Raw genomic sequence first — 24,451 nt, 5'->3', positions numbered from 1 at the left:
TCTGTTAACTCCAGGTCCAGGGGTTTCAGCACCCTTACACATACAAGCAGGAAAAATATCAATGTACATAAAATAAGATGAATCACTAAAAAAAAAAAAGGGTATCAAATGAAACCTTACAAGGGAGAATAATTCTAAAGGTAGCTTGGTTGTGATGTAAAAAGGTAAATATCAACCCCCTTCTTCTAATGTTTACCTTTTGGAAGAAAGAAGGGGTCAAGTAGCATGGATGAGGTGAAAATTCTCTCAATGTACCCTTCCATATAACTCAACACTGGAAAGCATGTCAGTGGAGCAATGAACAGCCAAACAATCCCAAGTCTCCAAAGATGCCCCGCCACCTGGTTTTGGCTCACATTTATATCTCCTCCTAGAATCTGTTCAATGATGTGTTTCAGCTGGTAACAACCAAGCTGCTTCAACTTCTAAGGGGATAAATATCACCTGCTCTCTCTCACAAGTCTGTTTCTCATCCCACACTTGGGATCTAAACAAAAAACATGTTGATCTCTCCTTCACATGTCAGCATCTCAAAGCCAAAAGTAAATATGGGGGGGAAAAGCAGTTCTAAAACTTAAAAACGAACAAAAATAAATGAATCTATCAAGTTAGTGATATGACCATACAAAAACTTTATTTTAAGCAACCTTATAAGGCAATGCTTTGTCTGTATACCCTCAGTAGAATATGGCCTAAGAACAAAAAGATAGAAGATCGTAAAGTGTCATTAATTTTACTCTGGTAGTAAAGTTGCGGTTATTACAAAACCATTGTGTTAGAACAATATTGTAAGGAACCAAAACTTCCAGAAGAAAAGTATTATAAAAGAAAAAACATAACTAAGTCTTATATTATTTGGCTATGAGCTGGTGTAATAGTTTGGATTTTAGTCTGTGTGTTAAAAGCTTAGTACCCACCCAGCCCAAAGTGCTAATGGAAGGTAGTAGAATCTTTAAGCAATGGTCCAGAATGGGAGGTTTTACATCCAGAACCCTCAAGGGCTATCCACAAGGAGCCCTGCGGGGCCTCAGCTCTTCCCTTGTTTCAGCCACAGGGACAATGGGCTTCTTCCTGACACATGCTGCCATCACAGTGTTTCTGTGCCACAGAAAGCCAAAGGAACAAGGGCAATCAGTCATAGACTGAAAGCTCCAAAAGTTGCAAGTCAAAATAAAGGGTTTTGTTTTTATTAAGTCGATCATTTCAGTTTTTTTTTATAGCAATGGAAAACTCATGAACACATTTGGTAACTATAAAAACAGGGTGGTAGACACAGGTCTTTGATATACCATTGTCTATCTTGTTTGTTTTTCTCTCTTTTTTTAAAAACAGTCCTACTACTTATCACTAGCTGGCCTGAACTTGGTAGACCAGGCTGGCATCAAACTAACAGAGATCCACCCGCCTCTGTTTCTACCGACCTCCCAACTGGGATTATAGACATGTACCACCATACCAGACTCTTCTGTTTACTTTCTGTATGTTAAAATTTCGCCACTGAAATAAAAAAAAAGATACAGTTAGTACATGCCTATAATCTTATCACATAGGAGATAAGAGGCAGGAAGAACAGGACTTTAAGGCCAGTCTCAACTACATAGCAAATTTGAGGCTAGTATCTTGTCATATAGTCCAGGCCTGCTGGAAACTCACAATCCTTCTGCTGCGGCTTCCTGAGTGCTAGGATTACAAATATGTATCATCATACCTAGCTGAAATATCTTGTGGAGCCAAAAAGCACTGACATTGCAAGGCCAATAGGATATTAAATATTAATATTCAAAAGATATAAAAGATAACCTGAAAGGGGTTCCCAATGGCTAAACATGAGACATAGTGAAGTCAGAAGAATACTTAGAGCTTATTAAAACACACTGACTATATAAATATCTTTGAGTTCATAATGGTATTTAGACAAAAATGGAAGCAAACTCACTAGACATTACTGAGGGTTGCTAGGGTACCAGTTCATTACTCTGAAAATTGGTGCTTGCTTTTCCTCTTTACCCTGCTTTTCTGATATGAAACGTCAAGCAAACACTGCTGGTGTACAAGGTGTTCTCTTAACATCTGTTGATAAATGTAGAGGTGCTGATATAGGCAGAAAGTGACCATTTTGAAACTCTTATTAAAATAGCTGGTTCAGGCAAACCTCCTATGGTTTTGGCATCCTATAGGGAATGTACATTGAAAAGGTCCCACCTGAATCTGTTGATGACTCTTCTTAACATTATTAAAAATCATTTTTAAATTTCTAAGACAATAATACCTATGTATTAAACAGGTATCCATTTACACTAGGATAATCCTAAATTTAAGAAAACTTGTGTATTCCTTAATTAGTCCTATTCTGTCTAATAATATTTAAATTAATGTGATTATTTCAAAGTCAAGTATGAGGTCCACAAGAATACTGGGTTTTTTGGTTTTTTGGTTTTTTTGTTTGTTTGTTTTTTCAAGACAGGCTTTCTCTGTGTAGCCCTGACTGTCCTGGACTTGCTTTGTAGACCAGGCTGGCCTCAAACTCACAGCAATCTGCCTACCTCTCCTCCCGAGTGCTGGGATTAAAAGCGTGCACCACCATGCCCGGCAGGATATTGGTCTTATTTTAGTGCTTCAATGTAAACTTCATATTCAAATACTCTGCAATAGCTTTAAATTTAGGCATCTCAGCTGTCGTGAACAAACCACTATCCTGCATCAATTAGATTAGAACAATAGCCTATATGGTCTCTCTGCTTTCCCCCTACAATAATGAGAGTAATAATAATTGCACTTTAAAGGACCATGGCATTCCTCTGTTAAATATTATCTCTATTTTCTTATTTTATATTGCTCTAAACATACGTGGCAATTCAAAGCAATAACATCAACAATCCATTATAACAATGCATCATAATAAACATAATAGCAAAGGAAATGATAAAGGACAGAAGATGGGAAGGGAGATCCATTAGCAGGTTAGCAGGTTCTTATACTGTGAGTGAAGCTGGATGTAAATTACCTAATTTATAATTTATTTTTATGAAACTAAGTGGTGGTGCATGCCTTTAATCCCAGCACTCGGGAGGCAGAGGCAGGCGGATCGCTGTGAGTTCGAAGCCAGCCTGGTCTACAGAGCGAGTCCAGGACAGCCAAGGCTACACAGAGAAATCCTGTCTCAAAAGACCAAAAAAAAAAAAAAAAAAAAAAAAGAAAGAAAGAAAAGAAAAAAGAAAAAGAAAAAAAAAAGAAAAAGAAAAACATGTACAATCAACAAGTCAATAGAAGGTTAAATAGAATCGTAAAAAATGCTCAATTATACTGAAAAAGAGGTAAAAGCAATGTAACAGAAAAAATGCTAGTAAGATGATATAGTTTGATCCAACTTTACCAATAATCTCCTTCAACATGAATGTTCTAAACCAACAAACAGTTAAAGGAAAGACTGTCACACTGGACTGAAAAGAATTTTAGTTAGTTAGTTAGTTTTGTTTTGTTTTTGTTGTTTGTTTGGTTGGTTTTTGAGACAGGGTCTCCCTGTGTAGCCTTGGCTGTCCTGGAACATACTTTATAGTAGACCAGGCTGGCCTTGTACTCACAGAGATCCACCTGCCTCTGCATCCTGAGTGCTGGGATTATAGACATAGGCCACCATGGCCTGGAGTAAAATTTCATTTTCTAAAGCAGGCTATCGACTAAGTTTTTCCAAAGTGTGAATTGAATGAAGATGAAAATAAAATGTGTTGAAATTCATAGAATACAGATAAAATCATACTTATAGGGGGAAAATCAGTATTAAATACAAATACAGTAGATTCTCAATTGCCTCCTTCTTAGCATTCTTCTGTAACCACCTCTAAGTCCCTAGAGCGTCCACAACCCCCCCTCCCATCGACATCTGCTCGATTTAGTAGCTGTTCTCAGACATACTTGCTGTGCATGTTCCCAACTGAGTGAGGTTCAGCCTTCTTGCTTTATTCCTCCTAGATAAGCCAGAATCCCTGCCTTAATTTTCACATTTCTGGGGTTCCTATTGATTTTGGTGGTGTCCATTGCACCTAAGTGAGGAAGGCAGAGTGCTGTGTCTCATGAGAACATGTATGTACATACGCTTCATCAGGCATGCTGTTACATGTAAGTTTTCAATGTCAAAAACATAATACATTCTGTAACTTACACTCAAGCTTTCAGAAACCAGAGAAAGAATAAATTATACCTCATGCTAGCGAAAGTAAGGAAAGAATAAATATGAGAACAGAAACCTAATGGAATTGAAAAGAAAAGTGAAATGCAAAGCACTGCTTTGAAACTATCAATGAAATTAGAAACATCACATGAAAAGGTACCGAATGTCACTAATCAACAAGAAAATGCAAACCAAACCCACAATGAGAGATCAATTTCTCATATATGTTAGGTTGGCTGTTATTACAAAGAGAAATGTGTTGCTAAGGATGTGAAAAAAAGGGGACCCTTGTGATCTGCCAGTGGGAATGTAAGTTGTTATAGCCATTATGAAAATACTCCAAAAACTCCAAAGTGGAACTACTATATAATCCAGCAATCCCACTTCTGGGTATATATTCAAAAGAAGTCAAGTCACTACCCAGAAAGAATTTCTGCATCCCCATGTTCAGTGAGGTTCACTATAACCAAGAAATGGAATCAACTTTAGGGGATCTGTTGACAGATGAGTGGAAAGAAAAAGTACAGTGTGAGCCATTCTTGGTGACATATGCCTTTAATCCTGGCACTTGCAGAACAGAGGGAGGCAGATATCTGTGTGCTCCAGGTCATCTAGGGTTGTCTCAAAAAATAGTGTCTTACACACACACACACACACACACACACACACACACACACACACACACAGGTAATACTTAAGATTTAATGTATAGCATGGTGACCATAGCTAGCAATACCATATTGCACTCTGGAAATTTGCTAAGATGAGATTTAAAGGTTCTTACCACAAAAAAGGCAATTATAGGGGTCATCGAGATGGCTCACGGGTAGAGTTTGCTACATAAGCCTAGAACCCAGTAAAGGTAGAAACGGAAAACTAACTTCACGGAGTTGCCTCTGACTTCTCTAGCTGTGCTATGGCAATGTACCCACATACATTCATACAAAAATAATAGATTTTAAACAAAAATGCAAAGGTAATCGTATGAGGTAACACTTGGTGGTAATAATCTATAATATATGGCATACTCGCAGTCAGATCATTACATTAGATACCTTAAAATGTAATGTCTGGTAATTATACATCAATAAAGGTGAAAAAAACTTAAAGTTCTGAAACAGAATATAAATCTTTAGCCTGATGGGAAAGTGAAAGTAAAAGTCTGACAACCCGCGTTTCATCCCCGGGGTGCACATGGTAAAAGAGAAGCAACTCCCACAAGCTATCTCCTGACTTCTGCATTCATCCTGTGGCAAATAGCCAGAGCAGACAAACAGCTCTTCACCTCTTCTACAAGACCCACAACCCCTTAGAACCCAAGAAACCAGCAGACAATCCCCGACAGAGCAATATCTTTCAAACTAACCGGACGTGTCTCAACGTTTCAGATTAGGAAAAACAAAAGAAGGTTGAAAACCGTCATAGAGTTGGGGCGATGGAGGAAACACAGCAACTAAAGACAATGTGAGATTTGGAGGTGGATTCTGGAATTGAGATTTGCATGATCAAAATCTGGTGAAATGAGAACAGATTGTATGTGTTAACGTGTTTTACCAATGTAAATTTCTTGGTTTTGACAAGTGTGTCTTGGCTGTGCTAGCATTTGGAGAGGCAGGTAAAGGGTACACAGAAACTCTTTGTACTGTCTTTGCAAATTTTCTGTGAATTTAAAATTATTCTAAAAATTTGTTAAAAATAAAAAGCATGAAAATGTCTAGTAGCACCGGGTTCAGTAGCACATGCCTTTAATCCTAGTACTCCCCAGTACTCCAGGAGGCAGAGGCAGGTGGCTCTCTGTGAGTTCGAGGCCAGCCTGGTCTACAAAGTGAGTCCAGGACAGCCAAGGCTACACAGAGAAACCCAGTCTTGAAAAAAACCAACAAAAACCCCAAATGGAAAAACAAACAAACAAACAAACAAAAAAGAAAATATCTACTAGCTTCTCTCATTCAGATTAAACCACCAAACCTGCAGTGGCCTCCACAGCGCCGTGTTGTCTAACCGCTCTCTATTAACACTCACTGACTGTGTGCGCGGAATAGAAGGAAGCTGTAAAACAAAGCAACAAAGATGCTCGGGGACCATCTGAGAAACTACCAAAAACGGTCATTCCAAAACCACGTCAGAAAGACTTCCAAGTCACTCCCTTTGAGAGAGTAGTTGGAAATGTGTATTTTAAAAACATCCCAGATAGCCGGGCGTGGTGGCGCATGCCTTTAATCCCAGCACTCGGGAGGCAGAGGCAGGCGGATCACTGTGAGTTCGAGGCCAGCCTGGTCTACAAAGTGAGTCCAGGACAGCCAAGGCTACACAGAGAGACCCTGTCTCAAAAAAAAAAAATCCCAGATAGTTTTTAAGATTAGTCAGGTTTGGAACTCTTGGAGTGGACAACAACAGGTTCTCTTATTAATAGCCAAATAGTGATATTTATTAACTACAATTAGATAAATTGTGATTAAAGACTAATTTAGATTCAGCTGTAGATTACAATAACAGTACATTTTCAGGAGTAAGCCTACCCTTTTTTGAAAAATGGTTCTAACTGAGAGCAATTCTGCCCATTAAAGGACACCAGGCAATGTTTAAAAACATTTTTTTGTTGTTGTTGTTGTTGCTACAACTAAAGAAATTGGTATCCTAGTGGGCAGGAGCCAGAAATGCTGGTCAACATTCTATAGTGCATAGGCCAGCCCTCCCCAGGACAAAGACAAGAATGATATGACTTAAGATAATGTCAGTGGTGCTGAGGCTGAGAAATCCTGCCTGAAAAAGACTACTCCTTACCTTAATAGAGGGCCCAGTCTACCCTGTTAGAACATTAGCACCAAGTCGGCCTGCTAGTCCACATGAACTAATATCCTCACTATTGGGCATCCTGACTTGTTCTCCAATTTGGGGGGGGGGGAATGAGAACAAAATTTATAACTAAAAGTTTTTATTTTTGTTTATTATTTTGCGTGTATGAGTCTTTTGCCTGAATGAGTGCCTATGGACCATGTGCATGCAGTGCCTCTAAAGGCCACAAGAGGGCATCAGAACCATGGGAACTGGAATTCTAGCCGGTTGTCAGCCTGGATCCTCTGGAGCAGCCAGCTCTCTTGCCCACTGGGCCATTACTCCAACCCCTCCAATTTTTGTTTTGAAAAAAAAAAGTACACATTATAAAAACACTGAAAGAACAGCATAAATATCCATCTTACCATCTGAAGCCAGCCTGTTTATAGAGTGAGTTCCAGGACAGCGAGAGCTACATAGAGAAACCCTTTCTCAAAAAACCGAATGAGAAAAGACATCAAAAAATTTCATCTTACCTTTAACTGTAGTTACCAAGAGTCAAAATTTGGCCACATAGGTTTTCTTTATTTTACATTGATTATTTACACTGATTACATTGATTGATTTGTTTATCTATTTATTCTTGTACACGTGGGTGCTCCTGTCACGGCATGCTTATGGACGTCAGAGGACAACTTGTGTAAGTCAGTTCTCACCTTCCATGTGGGATGGAGGAGATGAACTCAGGTCATCCAGCTTGGTGGCAAGCGCTTTTACTGACTGAGTCATTTTCCTGGCCTCTACATACACATCATGTGCACAAACATGCTTTATTTTTGTTTTGGTGCTACCCTGATACTCAGTGTGCATATCCTACCCAACTACAACACTATTTCCATACCTAAGGAAAGTAAACAACTCCTATCATCTTCAAACTCCTAGTTTAAATTCTCCCTTTAATAGCCTAGTCCATATCAATCCCATATCCAATCAAGGTTCTCTCACTGTATTCATTGTTACGTCTCTTTAGATTATTTTAATCCAGAAGAGTTCCCTTATCTGAAGAAATCTTACAGGATGCTTTATATTTTGGATTTGCTTCACTATTTCCCTGTGATGTCATTGAACTTTTCTTTCCTATCTTGATTCATACATCACAGGGACTAAAAACAAAAATCCCTTTCTCCAGGTTTAAAAAAGAAAAGAACAGAGCTGGGTGCAGTGGCCTGTAATCCCAGCACTGGGGGAGTGGGTGGAGGCAAGCAGACCTTTGTGAGTTCGAGGCCAGCCTAAACTACAAAGAGAGTCCAGGACAGCCAAGGCTACACAAAGAAACCCTGTCCCAAAAAACAAAGAACAAGAATGAAAGAAAGAAAAAGAAAGAATGGAAAAAAAGAACAAGCAAAGACAAAAGAGGCAGAAGGTAAGAGGCAGCCTGTAATCCTAATACTCACCTCCCGTCTTTGTCTCAAGCAGCCCAAGCTGGCCCTGAACTCGTGAACTCTTTGCCTCTACCTCCCAAGCACAGGGATTACAGGTGTGAACCATCTCACTCGGCCCTCTCCTTTTCCACAGGTGCTGTTGTTACATTACCTTGATTATTTTTTTCATTGGGTTTATTTATTTATTTATCTATAGTAGAAATTGAATCCAAGTCCTCAAACACACTAGGCAAGCATTCTTACCACTGAGTATACCCCAAACACATTATTCTATTCAATGGTCAAACTGTCCCCAAATTTTGCCAATGGAAACTCCTTCAAGTTGGCTCTTTGACCTTATATGACCACGGCAGTCTTTTTTTGAGTGCTTCCTGTAGGCATCTTCTTTTTTTAAGACTTCTGTGTATGATGTTTATTTCCTGAAATTCTTATAACATCTGCTCACTGATTTTAGTTCTGCTTTTGGAAGCAATAAAACATTTTATTATTTCCATGGGAAACGTTATGTTATTTAAAGGCAGATACTGTTTAGGTTGAATCAGTTCTACAATACTTCTTTACTAATTGTGTACAAATACACAAACCCTTGATTCAGATTACTGACTTCAACACTAACCCTCACAACTTTAGGATGCATTAGACTTATATTGCTCAATTCCATTTCTGATAGTTGTTGAGAGTTTCAAGGTTCATTTTCAAGATTTCATTTGAATATTCCCATGTCAGAATATATTCTGAGGTAGATTCAAACACTGTGTAGGAGTAAGTCCCTGCCACTACTGCAATAACTTTAAAAAAGATATGAAATATTGTGCCAACACTTAACAGCCCAATCACACACAGAATTACTGATTAAAATTATCCTAACAGTTCTACAATTTTTTCATACACAATTTTAAAGTTCATTATAACTTATTTATACATAAAGAATACACATGCAGTTGTGCCCTGTCTATAGGGTATACCTAATTAGCATTGCATATTGCTATTCATATCAGCTTGGAGCCTTGAGCAAACAATGTCCCTACTCCCAACAGACAGATAGTACTTTGGCCTCTAGAGTCGGTACACATTTAAGAAAATATAAGCAAGCAGCAGCCCTTCAGCAGGGCATGTACTCCAGCTCCTTTCTTACATACATTTTTTCAATATCTGAAATTTACTGGTAGCATTCACTTACTAGAGAAAATTCTAATTTTTCATGAGAAGTTAATTATATGAAAATAGAAAATATTGACTTTATATTTCTTACTTTTTCTTTTCTTTCGTTTTGTTTTTTGTTTTGTTTTGTTTTGTTTTTTTTGAGACAGGGCTCTCTGTGTAGCCTTGGCTGTCCTGAACTTGCTTTGTAGACTAGGCTGGCTGGCCTCAAACTCACAGCGATCCACCTGCCTCTGCTTCACTGAATGCTGGGATTACAGGCGTGCACCACAGCACCTGGCTCTCTTACTCCTTTTTCAGTACGGCTAAAGCACATCTCTATCAAGTGCTTTGCAACAAAACAAAGATAAAATAGTAATAAAATAAAAACTAAAATAATACAAAAATCTGACTGTTTAAGTACCTAACACAGAACAAGAAAAAAAGTGAGTCATATAGGGTTTCTTAGTTATTGAGAAACAGAAGAGGAAGAGAAGACAACACAGAAGGAAGAGAAAGTATTAAGAGAGTCGATCAAGAAAATAACCACAAAAGTACCCCAGTCATTCAGAAAATACCTTTGTTCAGAAGAAGTACAAAGTCAGATGCCTTTTCCCGGAAAACCCTTTGAGCATCTTCAGCTTTCATTGACACTTCCTTTGTCTCCACCAGGGAGAAGCCTTTACCAATCATCTGTAGAGAATAAATATTTTTTTAGATTTTAAATGAACTTATGGGATGAAAGCAAGATTTTGCTATTTCAGCATTTTTTTTGTATATAATGCAACATAGCATTCTGATTTTTGCTTTAGTGCTGACTAATTTACACTGCTGTGCTTTCTTTACAAGTACTAAATGGAAGCTTAATATAATGATATGGTAACTGTTCAATAAAAAAATACCATAGCTCATTATAATCAATATAATCTGTTAACTACAATAAAGATGTTATAATAAAATGGAAAAATATTATCTCATGTTAATCTTAAAGGCCATCACATCAATTTTTATAGTTTGGTATAAGAATGCTAGACCACAGTTATGGGGGCATTTACTATGTACATGAAGTTTTCTGAATTTTATACATATCTAATATATTTAACTTCTCATGAAATGAGTACTACCACCATCTTCCTTCTAGACATGAGACAAGTAAGACATGATATGGTTAAGAAACTTGTACAAGGCCATATAACTATTAGTCAATGGAGCTATGGTTTTAATTCAAGTTAATGTAACAACCACTAGATTAAAGAATTCTTTATTAGGCCAGGCAATGGTGGCACATGACTTTAATCTCAGCACTCAGGAGACAGAGGCAGGCTGATCTCTCTGAGTTCCAGGCCACCCTGGTCTACAGAGTGAGTTCCAGAGTGAGTACACAGAGAAACCCTGTCTCAAAAAACCAAAAGTTGTGATATGATTCTTTTAACAAATCAGCTATCTACATATTTTTTCAAACTTATACTTGAGTGTGAACATTTTCCAACCCATTTTATAAAATCAGCAGTGACAGCTCATAATATTTTTATGCTGTGGTTATATTACTGAATATCATACCATCAAATTGAATCAAACTCAAATCCTATTTCAGAACTCTCACTCAACGCTGACTCAGACAAAACAATACATTAAAAATTACAAAAAAATCATATGGACAGCACTGCTAGATAGTAACTGTAAAGTTACTTAAAATATCAGAATCACTCTCACCATTGTTTCTAGTGTTGAAGACATTTTAGAGTCATATATATGAAAAAAATTATGCTTAAATGACTGGGCATGTTGGTTCACACCTATAATCCTAGGACTCATGAGGTGAAGGCAGAAGTATCAAGAATTCAAGGCCATCTTGGCTACATACCCAGGTCCAGGCCAACATAGGATGCACAAGACATACTCTCAAAACAAATGGTTAATTAAAAAAAATATTATCTAAAGCAAAACATGAACCATGCAGCTATAGCTATTTTAATATTTTCACTGAAGACATTTAGAGACTCCGTTACATGAAAATCCTATTTCTGAAGACTTATAAATTGTGGTAACTAATCACTTAGATTATAACATATACTTACATAAATCAAACCTTGTTTACCTGAATTTATCCAGTATGTATATATGATTCATATAGAAGCAAAGAAGTAATTTTAGAGGTGAGAAAACCAAGTCTTAGTAACTTCCCTTAACTCCCTATGCAGTGTGCTTTCTGCTTTAATCAGCCTTTCTAGAACGTCCTACGTTCTCAAGTTTGATACTCCCTAGCTCAGACACTCATGTGTCGAGTTTATAAAAACCATACAAAATGCAGTTTTATGATACTACTCAACAAACTAGAGTTGTTTAAGCGCATTTCCAAGACTAAGTTATCCTGACACAGTTGTGCTGTGAGAATACCTTAACTTGAGCTGTTTCTTTGCTAAAGTACTATGTAATCTCTCAATATAACATTTAGGTCTTTCTCCTTTTCACACATCACGGACTGAGTTGTGATGTGACGAAGACCCTCAGTGTGTTAGTTGGGCTCTCCATAACTTCTGTATTCATTAATGGTTTTGAAGATGCAATGAAGATACTCATTGAAAACTCAATCATGCCAGGCGTGGTGGTGCCCGCCTTTAATCCCAGCACTTAAGGAAGAGGCAGGTAGACTGTTGTGAGTTTGAGGCCAGCCTGGTCTACAAAGTGAGTCCAGGACAGCCAAGGCTATACAGAGAAACCCTGTCTCGAAAAATTTAAAAAAAAAAAGAAAGAAAGAAAGAAAGAAAGAAAGAAAGAAAGAAAGAAAGAAAACTCAATCATGTATGACCCAACAAATTCAAATATCATTCATTGGTCACTTGCCAGTATTAGGCTATATACAAAGAAAGCTTATATTCACTTGTGGGGAGAAAAGGCAAAAGAAAATAGCCATGGAACAACAACAACAACAACAACAACAACAACAAAAAATCAACTGAAAAAAATCAAAGTTGGGCGTGGTGGTGCACACTTTTAATCCCGGCACCCAGGAGGCAGAAGCAGGTGGATCACTGTGAGTTCAAAGCCAGCCTGGTCTACAAAGTGAGTCCAGGACAGCCAGAACTACACAGAGAAACCTTGTCTTGAAAAAAAAAACACAAAACACAAAACAAAACAATCAAATCAACATCAAATGGAAAACTCTGGTGCCCTTCTGCACTTTAACCTTCCCAATTAAACATAGGAATTAAACTACGAATTCTGTGGAGAGGGAAGCTGACCAACTATGGGGCTGTGGCTGGCTGCAAAGTGCACTGCCTGTGGGAATCATCTTTAACCTATTCCAAAATTACCATCTTAAATGAAGACCATGCTTTACATCCCACACTACAAACTTTTAGGTGGGAAGGTGGAAGGAACTTTCCCACATTTTAAATCTGTAATGATTTTATTTTTTTAAAAAAATAAAGTTTTACAATAAAAAATGTGCTTGTCTTTTACTATTCAGCATGCTTTGATACACTCCATATGTAATTTTCATTTTCAATTTCTCTCTCTTGCACATTCTTCCTTTTTTTTTTTTCTTTTTGTGTGAACCAGTTAGGTCATTGGGCTTACTTACGGAGCACAGATGAGGTGTTACTTACATGAACACTGCTGACCTCCAAAGAGCTTTATTTTTAAATAATTCATTCCTTAATTTTGTGCTTTCAGAACTAGATAATTGTAGTTTGCACCTCTAGTTTGACGCCCCCCTGAGTCAACATGCATTGGGTCACATTCCTACACCTAACCATCCACCATCCATCAGCTTTCTTGCAGCACTGGGACAGCACAACAGTTTTATGTTTAAGGGTTAATACGAAGGCACACTATCAGCCTGCATGGGTGAATCACAGCTCTGCTGTTTACCAGCTAGCTGAGTGACCTTTGCCAAGCTACTTACCTTGTCTGGGGTTCAAAGGGTTGTTTTGAACACTGTGTTAATTCACGTGAGTCCCTTATAACAGTGTCTGACATACAGTAAAACTATATATCTAACACTATGTAGCAGTAAGCTACTATAATTAGTGTAGGATTTTTCCTTTGCTTTCCAGAAGGACACTTAAAGAACATAATTCTTCTAAGCCATAGTCTTGCAAAGGCCATTTCACACATCAGATACCAAAGGTCAAAAGGTTCTGAACATTCATGACTCATAAATAAAGACTGTGTTGATTTTTTTTCCTGTAAGCATGTTAATGTATCTGTATACCCACTCCTGACCTACCAAAGGAGTTTAATGTAAATGATTACTCTTGTGAAAATTATATAGTAAAAATTCATCATACAAAATAAATTTGCCATACAACATAATGAAGGTATTTACTTCTCAGATATTGAATTAACATGTGACTAGATAGTGCAAAAGTTACCGGCATATTTTTCTATATTTTACAAAACTTACAGGTATAACAGAACAAAACATCAGTATCTGAAGCCAGACAAAGGCTTAAGCCATTAGGACACAGAGGTAGAGGGAGTGCTGGAAGTTCAAGACACAGCCTAGTCTACTTTCTAAGTTTCATACTAGGTAAGGCTACACAGAGACACCCCAAGTCAAAAAGCAAAAAAGAAGAAAATAGCAAAGTTTTAAAATCAAGCTTTAGCTTCTATAATTTTAAAATCTATACCTCAAACATACTTTGTAGATTTCAGACATGGATTCTCTGCATTACTGGTGCATAGCTATATAGAAGTATTCATTTTTACTTTTTGTCAACAAAATCATTCCTTTTGGTATGCTTCAACTTTAAATTTTTTTTATTTATTTAATTTTAACTTATGTGTGTTGGTGTCAGATCTTGGAGTTACAGACAGTTGTGAGCTGCCATGTGGGTGCTGGGAATTGAACCTGGGTCCTTGGGAAGCGCAGGCAGTGCTCTTAACCACTGAGCCATCTCTCCAGGCCCAATGCTTCAACTTTAAAACAATCTCTTTAGAAAGAAACTTACTGCCGGGCATGGTGGTGCACGCCTTTAATCCCAGCACTCAGGAGGCAGAGGCAGGCAGATTGCTGTGAGTTCAAGGCCAGCCTGGTCTACAGAGTCCAGGACAGCCAAGGCTACAGCCAAGGCTACAGAGAGAGACCCTGTCTCAAAAAAAAAAACAAAACCAAAAAAAAAAAATCAAAAAAGAAAAGAAAAAACAGAAAGAAAAAAAAAGAAAGAAAAGAAAAGAAGGAAAAAAGATACTTTCTTATCCACTTCTGGAAGCTTGATTTTTGAGTTTAAACAGATCCCATTGGATAAGTTCTGATTGCTCTTCCTACTGGTGCACCTACCACCAAAAAAACTGCTGCTTCTGGAGACTTAACCTCTCCTTCCTCAAATGTTTTTCAAGGGGAAGCTGTTCTGCATGAACTCTTCTCTACTTAAAGAGTTCACTAAAAGCCACCACTCACAAGTCTTCAGAGCTTTTGCCATTTCAGTTCCCATCTTATCCTTAATGGTCGTCTATTGCAGCAATGGGGCAAGAGAAAAGAAGGAGCCCAGTGTGGAGTGGGCTGGGGATGTGCATTGTCATTGCAGCGTCTAAAAGTTCTATTCGGAGATGTCATTTCCAGCCAACTAAATCTCCAAAGAAATGTCCTCAGTAAATATCAGAAAAGGCCACGCTTCGATATGCAGTCCGGTTGTGTGTAGAGAAATTATTGATGATGGCGATGAAAATTCTGAGGCAGAGAACTGCATCTTCATTTCCAGCATCAGCTGTGATCAATTATTGCTAAGTTGCAACTAATTACAAGGTATTTAAGCAAAGACATGGAAAGCAAACATGCATCAGACAATGAATGAGATATGGTAACAGAATAACCTGCTGAGAATTGGTGCTAATGAATGCTTGCCGAATTGAACTAGATTAAAAAGTTTTCTTGAGGAAGGATTTTGAGGCCCAAGCAATCTGCTTCTAAGGCAAACCTTGAGGAAGCAGGGAATTAGGGGACCAACTTAAGGGCTGCCAGTATTTCTAATAATTAATCTGAAAACAACAAAACCTAGAAACTCTCCAAAGTAGCATGGTCCTGTCTATGTCTATTTCTCTTCTCTTTCTCCTTACCTCGTCAATTAGTTTCCTTGCATTTGCAGTTGTATAATCATCAGCAAATAACACCACCAGACATGATTCATCACTATTCTTCTGTCTCTGGCCCCGGGATATGGGAACAATGCTTCTATTGGCGTCTGTGGAAATCCGTACAGCTTTGAACTCTTCAGTAGCTGGAATAGGAACATAGTCTTGAACCACGGCATTTTCTGGAAGAAGGCTCCAGTTGAGCTCTCCTGACACAGGTGTAAAATCATGAACATGGCTCCATATGTTATTGAAGATACTGAGCCCTGCATCTTTGAATTGCGCTGCTAATTCAGGGTAGTACCACTGAAAACAGCCAAACTTGATGTTTGTGGAAGATTCAATAATGGGTTGCGTGGCACAGCACAGAAAGACTTCCAACTTTCTACAGTCCCTCACACGAAATTGTTGGCAAGCCAGTGTGCACTTGCAATCTCTACAATTTCGGAAAAACACGCTGCCTTTCACTGGTCCCAAAAACAGGACGCAGTTAGTGCAGTCATCAATGGTAATAGTAGCTGAGTGATCAAAAATGTAGATGTTACAGTTCTCACAGTCTTGAATGAGAAACTGTTGCCCTGCCACTTTTCCAGGTAAGCGGCCGACTGTTTCATTCTTCAGTCCACTGAACATGTAATCTTTTGGATCAACCTGCAGAGATAAAGCACATCACATTGAGTATTGTTAACATTATTCATCCAAGTAAGTGCCCATTGGATGCCAGGCACTGCTGTTAATGCTGAAACGTAAAGGGCCCCACTCTCGTTGACTTTGCAGTAAGCTAGAAAATGAATAGGGCACTTTTGTTTGTGTTTGTTTTCAGTAAATAAAATGAATGAGGGAGGAAAGGGGAAAGGAAATCAAAGTTCAAGGGCACACTCACCAAGTACTATGTGTACACATTGCTTGGATTCTATTTTAACCATCTCAACTGTAAATATGCTTTTTTTTTGAGGCAACTAGGGATATTCACACACATATACAAAGCCTTTAGACAGCCTTAAAGTGCTTCCCCCACCCCATTTTCTTTGTTTTGTTTTGTTTGTTTTTTGTTTTGTTTTGTTTTGGTTTTTTGGTTTTTCAAGACAGGGTCTCTCTGTGTAGCCTTAGCTGTCCTGGACTTGCTTTGTAGAGCAGGCTGGCCTCGAACTCACAGCAATCCACCTGCCTCTGCCTCCAGAGTGCTGGGGTTAAAGGCGTGCACCACCACTGCCCAGCTATGCCCCACCCCATTTTCTAAATGTGATAACAGCATTGTGGTTACAAGAGGAGTGAATATAATATAAAGTTTATAACCCTGGTTAATAGATATCTACCTCCCAGGAAATGGATCCACTCTTTCTGCTATCAAATTTCATTCCTGGGCATGCAAACCTAAAAGGAAGTCTGTGCAACACTATGATTTGGGTCTTCCTGTGAGTTAATCCAAGTGACATATGATCATTGCAACTATTAATAGTCTTTCAGCCTATTTTAAATCTGTATAGCAACAAAAATAATATGGAGGAGGATAAGGGTCAAGAATATGTAAAATTGTGTGTGTGTTTTGTGGACAATTGATTTGGAGCAGAAGATTCTGGCTAAACTATCTTTACGTAAGGCACAGATAACTTTGAACATTTGTAAGCATATTTATCTGAGAAGCAAGTAAGTTTTTAAAAAAAGCAATAGGGACATGGCTCAATGGGGAAAGCACTTATAGAACAAGTGTGAGGAAGATCTGAGTTCAGATCCCCAGAATTCACATAAAGCCAGGCATGGCAACATACATGTGTAATCTCTGGAAGCTCACAGGCTAGCCAGCCTGACCTAGGCAGCACCGAACAAGAAGACACTGTCTCAAATGATGTGGAAAGCCAGGAGTGACATCCAAGACTGTCCTCTGACCTTCACAAGCACACCAAGGCATATGTGGGCCCACATTCAAACAAATTAACACACACACACACACACACACACACACACACACACAATCATTACTAGGATACTAGGAGTTAAGATTTCTTCTTCTTCTCCTTCTCCTTCTCCTTCTCCTTCTTCTTCTGGGTTTCTCTGTATAGCCTTGGCTGTCCTAGACTCACTTTGAAGACCAGGCTGGCCTCAAACTCACAGCAATCCACCTGCCTCTGCCTCCCGAGTGCTGGGGTTAAAGGTGTGCACCACTATGCCCAGCTCAAGATTTCTTGTTGCACATACTGACAAAAGAGTTATTGCAAAAAAATAAAAATAAAAAAGAGTTATTGATAAATTACTGAGCTTTTTAATAGGCTTGAGTGTGCTGTGGACTTAATATCCATTCTCCCCCATTTCTGATGCTACTGGGGGTTGAACCCTGGGGCTCATGCATGCGAGACAAGTGCTCTACCACTAAGCTGTATCTCCAGTCTGTTTGCCCAGATTTCTATTTTGAAGCCCTAGCCTTCAATATCAGGGTATTTGGGGGGTGGGGACTTTGAAGTAATTAGAGGCCTTCGTGATGGGGAAAGAAGAGTGATGGAGCCAGAGATCATATAGAACAAAAGTCACAAATGGACACAGCAAAAAGATAGCTATCTAAAGCTAAGAAAGCATTCCCCAAACCTGCTGTGTAGCAGGAGTTAGAATTAATATGATATTAATATCCAAAATTTTCATTAAATTCCATTTCCATAGTTAACTTAGGTAATGATATTCTGAGATATACTAATGGAATTTGCTCACTTTAATGGAAATCCAGTTTGCAAAAAAAAAAGTCTTTTTAAAAAGTAGCTCTTGGGCCGGAGAGATGGCTCAGAGGGCTAAAGGCACTGAATGCTCCTCCAGAGGTCCTAAGTTCAATTCCCAGAAACCACATGGTGGCTCACAACCATCTATAATGTGACCTGATATTCTCTTCTGGCTTGCAGGTAACAGAACACTGTATAATACATAGTAATAAATAAATAATTTTTTAAAAAAGCAGCTCTTAGCGGATACGCTTATTCTAGCATTGATGTCACATACAGCAAAGGTTTTCTTTTAAAATATATGTAATGAAGAGTACATACTGTTCTTGCAGAGGACCTGGGTTCTCAGCACTCATGTCAGATGGCTCATAACTGCATGAAACTCCACCTCCAAAGGCTCTAAAGCTTGCTCTTGCCCTCTACAGGCACGGAACTCATGTGTACAAACCTACACTAAGACACTCATATACACACATAGTTGTAAAATAAAAACCTTAAGATATATATGTAATAAAATATTGGAATCAGAAATACAGTTATTTGGGGGTGGGGAGGGTAAGATGTAGCATTTCCTAGACTCAGTAAAGTCACTAACCCTAACCCTTGGACCTTGAAGGCCAGAATACAAATGGAGAGTGCTTGGCCCTCAGTTCCAGTTGAGCTCCCAACTGAATGCCTACAGCAACCTTGGAGTTAAGGCCCCTGAAGTCGATGCTGCAGCCCCTACTTAAGTTGCCACAGTTGATGCCACATAGAGTCAACCATGTTTAGGCATACACAAAGGGCATAAACAAAGTCAGCATTTGCCAGTGTTTTAAAGTGTTACATTTGGAGATGGTTTAGTTCGTGTCAGTGGACAGCTAATTACCTCATATAACTTAGAAGATGATGCAAATAGCATCTAGTTTCCTACTCACTACAGATATTTCTTCCTAGCAGAGGTCACCAACCTCTGAAGGTTCTAACATAGACACTGGTTCCCCACAAAGTCACACCTTCTACTGATGACCAATTCTGGGAATTATGATCTCCTGTAAGTTATGGTCCAAGTGTGTCTCTGGAGATGGCAATTACTGTCTAATGTCTCTTTCTTTAGGGCAGGCCTCCACCTTGCTAAATTGTGCAGAACTCTTTAGCACTAGCAAACTTTAGAGCTAAGAAACCTGAAATGCACAAATTGGCTAGTTTACCCAAGGTTGCATAGATAGATTTCTGGTCTAAGGCTTTGGCTTTAATAAGTACTATTTCTGATAACCTTGAGACAAATGTAGCAGATACAAGGGTGTTCTTCAGACTCAACCCACAATTTTCATACTTAGGCTATCATTTAGATAACTAATTCTTCTTTTTTCCTAGGGAGTCAAGATCTCAGTCACACAATGACCACACTCATTCACAGTAGCCTGGAACTCAGGAGGCTGGCCCTGAACTCACAAGCACCAATCCTGCCCCAGCCTCCCGAGCTGCTAGGATTATAGGCATGCATCACCTTGCCCAGCAAAGAGAACAAGTTCTTATTTCTATTATTTAGGAGTATTAGCATGAATAACTGGAAATTGAAAACTACCTTTCTGCCACTCATCTTCACCTCATTTTTGCTTCAATATTTCCTGTTATCACTCCAAAAGACCAGTAAGCTCTTGGAGGGCAAACATAATAATTTTGGCTCTTCCTTGGTGTTTGAATACATATACATCAAATAATTTGCTGAACTATTGAATACAGCATACAAATAATGAAAAAAACATTTCTTTTTAAATGATTTAAACAGAGATCTTGCAATCCAAAAATATTTCATCATGTCAGTGTAGTAAGTTTATTTTTTCAAAGTCAGCAGCAATGGAAAATGAGTTTCTTCCACTGTTGACAGCAGTATGTGAGTTGCCATGACACTACTTAGTCCTCAAACATTCTTTCTAATTGAGACAATTTCTCCTAGCTTCAGTCCCTTAAGGCTGACCCAATTACCCAATGCAAAACCCAAAACCCATGGGGTACCCATCAACTCTGATTATACAACCTAACGAAATTTTAACCACCACTTTTCCAATGGTATGGAAATTACAGGCAACTCTTTTTTTAAAAAAGTCTTACAGGTTGACTAATTGTTTGATATTCCATAACATTATGAAAACACAAGACAAAACATTTCTGTTACTAAATATACAATGTATCTGTTATTTCTGTAGGCTGTGTATTTACAGTCAGTTCCTTCTAGTAAAAAAACTCAAAGTTATAATAGATAGCAAAACCAAGCTCAGTAAAAGCACCACTGGAGGGCTGCAGGTACAGATCAGTGGTAAAGCACCTGCCTAGCATTCTGTGTTCTATTCTCAATACCATAAAAGAGATTTGAATTTGTATTATATACATATCCAGGAGCACGAGCTTATTTTACACATCCAGTAACAGCTCTTAAGTCTCTACAACTACAGGAGCTAGGAATGTTCTCAAAAAGAGTTCTTTTATTATATATATATACATATGTGTGTGTGTGTGTGTAAGTATGCATAAATATATAAATACAACCTGCTGAGTTTGTTTTTACTGTTTGTATGTATGTGGTTTCAGGGCTGACAACTTTGTATTGGATAAAAGTATGTTAAAAAATTTTAAATGATCTTATTACACCAGAAAGTTTAATGCATGCTCATATGGTAGGGGAGGGGACATCTAGATGTTAGTACCCACTATGCTATTTTTTTTTAGTACTTTTACTTAGATAAAGCACACAAGAAAAAGATATCACAGAACACATCCACATGAAAGATCCCAACTATCAGAGTGTGGTAGTACAAGCCCATAATCTCAGTACTCAGTAGGCTGAGGCAGGTGGATTGCCAGAAGTTCAAGGCCAGCCTGCACAGGCTAGCCAGAAGTACCTAACAAAACACTGTCTCTAACCTGAGTTGGTGATGCATGCTTGCAGTTCTAGCAATCAGGAGGCAGGGAAATCAGAAAGGTAGTCAGGGCTGGCTAGAATGACATGAAACCTTGTGTCAAAATACAATAAAAAAAGATCCTGCAAAAAAAAAAAAAACCCAACATAATATAGCAACAAGAACAGAAGAGGCCAACTAATCAGAACTCTGTTAGTAGAAGTTAGCAGAAAGACAGTAACTATGAAATGGCACCACAGCCAACCAAGGCTACTGCAACAATGTACATTTTCAGATTTTGCCTGTTACGTTAAAACAAAAAGCTAAAATAAAACAAACAAAAAAGCAAACAAACAAAACCAATTCTCTCTGGAGCAGGAAGTTCAAGTTAAAAGAGCACTCACTGCTCAGTTAGGGATGCCACTCAGTGGTAGAATGCTGGCCTAACATGGTTCAATCCCTAGCACTGGGAAGAAAAAATTTAAACAGCACTATTAGAAATCCCAAGGCTGTCGAAAATGAATATTTCAAAAATCCACCCACCAAGTAATTTTGACGTGTACAATCTTCTTATAAAACAGGAATTAGATCACTTTCCTACATGACAAAATACTGCTATAAGAGGAACAAAAGGCCACATGGCCCAAGAAGGGTTTCAGAGTCAAAGGCAAAAAGCTGAGCCCGAGAATTCCATCAGAATCTTCCATTTTTAAAAAGACAACACTGTGAGAATCTCATTTATACGAACTGCCTAAATTTTGCTTGCAGTATGAAATGACACAGGATAAATCGTTATACCAAAACATTAATAAGACACTATAAAATATTTTTTATCAAAAGTGTTGCATTAAGCAATAGTTAACTGTTCACGACACCCGTTTAAAAAAAAAAAAAAAACAAGCTCTCTGGTTTTACTTGGGAAACCAAGTATCAAAGTGTTTTACTAAGTAACTATCCTAAGCAGAAATGAAGAACTATGTAGAAAGAGGAACCATTGTGAAATGTATGCCTAAGTAAGTGTGTTTTGTGCAAGATTAGGGTACTTTTTTTTAAAAAAACCTTTTGGGGTTCTAGATATATATATAAGATAAAAAAAAAATAAGGGCGTTTTCATTCATATAAAGCAACTACTTCCTGGTTTGTCTGGGTACTTTCACCTTACACAATACAGTCCACGACTGCCTCACTGTTCATTATTCTTTTCTAGTGAATGGAAGAGGAGGGAGAGTAAAGGTGGACATGAAACAGTCCATTTAGTAACCGAGTAACAGCAAGAGGCACCACAAGCGATTTGCCAAGGGAGGAAGACAAAAGAGTAACAGCTTGGGAACACAAGCCGCATAAAAGATGAGAATCAGTCTTGTGTGTGGAGTAATTCAACCACTGGACCAAACCCCTTTGGCTGCTGCTGGTGAAAAGAGCTGATTGGAGATCCAGCACCCTCCTGGCTCTTTCCCTCCCTGAACTCCATCCTGGGATGGGGAGTCAGGGTGCAGAGCCTAGAGAAAGGCCCTGGGGATCTACTTAGCTTGACCAACTCTAAGCCTCCTTTGAGCCCTTCACAGAGCGCCCCCAAAGTCGTGCGACTTCAGCTGCCTGTGCGCGCGCGAGAAAAGCAGTGGTGGGCCGCCCGCCAAGCTTCCCCGCTCTTGTCTGCTCCTTCGGGACCCCCAAAAGGCATTCGGGGAGGACGCAGAGCCGGAAAGCCCCCAAAACATCACCTTCTCCCGCTGGTCCCAGCTGTACAGCTTGGGCTGCTCCTCCTGTCCCTCAGCCCGCGACTCCTTCTCACTCTTCGGCTTCTTAGAGAAGCAGCAACCCATCGCGCCGGCTTAAGGGGCTCGCTAGTGGACCCAACTTGCTCGGACACCTCTCAGAGGATGGTGGAAACCCAGGGCGACTTGGCCAGCAGCTCCTCGGACACCGCCCAGGAGAGCAGCCCAGCCGCCCGCAATCCTCAGCACTCCCGCCAGGCCCAACACCCTTCTCCTTTTTTTCCACCCCTCGGTTGCCGTGACGACCTATTGCAACCAATAAGCGGTCAGCAGCCACTGAGCCAATCAAAGTCCCACAAGCTGCCCTGCACCTATGAGCTCAGCTGGAGTACCCATTCACCAATCCAAGCCTGGCTCTTACGTCAGCTGCGGGGCTGGCCCGCTCTGGGGCTCTCACTGAAGGTCCTGCCCCCCGTTCTGTCCTGCCCCGCCCCCAGTTCCTCCCCTCCAGGGACTAGGCTAGGCTAGCTGGCTGATATCTTGACTTTCCCTGGCGCTCAAGTTTCCAAAGTTTCCAAATTCTAAGTTCTGGAGGGGATGCTATGTACAATAGCAGATTTGTTTTATGACGTAACTCGCGAGGGAAAAAGAATTCTTGCTGACATTGTAAGATAAATTTATGTCCTTCACTCCTCCCCTCAGCACCCTTCTCCTGGGCCCCATAAGCTGCTGAAGTTGTGGAGGGCTCAAGTCTTCTGGTTAGTGATAGTTGTAAGCCACCAAGTAGGTGCTGGGGACCGAACCTGGGTCCTCTGCAAGAGGGGCAAGTGCTCTTAAACACTTAGCCATTTCTCTAACCCCTCGAGGGCTTCGTAAAATCTTCGAGTTATCGCTTCAAAATTGGACAAGTATCTAGTAAAATAATTGAGTATTGCCTCTTTTCTAGAACAGTAAGGAATTGATTTTGAGAGCAAAGAGATATGGTGAAGGGGCATGTACCTTTGAATCTCTCAGACTAGGTGCTCAATAACATGTCTATCAAATGATTGTAAGTATATAATGACAGAGGCACATATAAGCTTTCCCCTATCTCTTTCCAGTGAAAGTGACGTGGTTGCGGAGGTAAGGTAGGTATGTGAAGTTACCACAAAAGGGATTTTAAGAACGCAAGCAGTGCAAAGTCCAATAAAGGATGTAAAACCTGTCATATAAACAATCAGATCTGTTCAAAGCAAATGGTACAAAGTTTGCCTGAAGATAGAAAAATATACACATGTATTAGCTTTTGTTGTATTTCGGTGGACTTTGAGTATAATACCCATGCATTGCTTTCATAATAGATAAGTTGATTTCTCTGAAATACAGTATTAAACCATCATGATAGGACATCAAAGGCACATCATTTCAGTTTCAAATTTGGTTATCATTTTACTTGACCATACCTGTCAAACTTAATGTGGATTATAAAGGAGCATCTGACTTAATTGGGACATTAAGATTGTTCCTTCTTTCATTTCCTGTCCTTTTTGCATAATCAGGAAAAAATGTACAG

At 39.2% G+C, this 24,451-nt stretch overlaps 1 protein-coding gene across 1 annotated transcript in view; it reads right to left on the bottom strand.

Moving 5' to 3' along the window:
• Positions 1 to 23,198, bottom strand: part of RP2 (RP2 activator of ARL3 GTPase) — a 28,146-nt gene extending 4,948 nt beyond the window's left edge. Inside the window, exons 1-3 of the mRNA XM_084789321.1 lie at positions 22,906 to 23,198; positions 15,586 to 16,251; positions 10,104 to 10,218 (exon numbers count right to left, since the gene is read on the bottom strand). Of these exons, the coding sequence (XP_084645447.1) occupies positions 10,104 to 10,218; positions 15,586 to 16,251; positions 22,906 to 23,007 (883 nt within the window). The 5' untranslated portion in view covers positions 23,008 to 23,198. The remainder of the gene's footprint in view (positions 1 to 10,103; positions 10,219 to 15,585; positions 16,252 to 22,905) is intronic.
• Positions 23,199 to 24,451: the final 1,253 nt, after the last annotated feature.

The sequence above is a fragment of the Acomys minous genome, assembly GCF_964271855.1.
Source record: "Acomys minous genome assembly, chromosome: 7".
Classification (NCBI taxonomy): domain Eukaryota; kingdom Metazoa; phylum Chordata; class Mammalia; order Rodentia; family Muridae; genus Acomys; species Acomys minous.
This window is presented reverse-complemented; position numbering and strand designations above follow the sequence as displayed.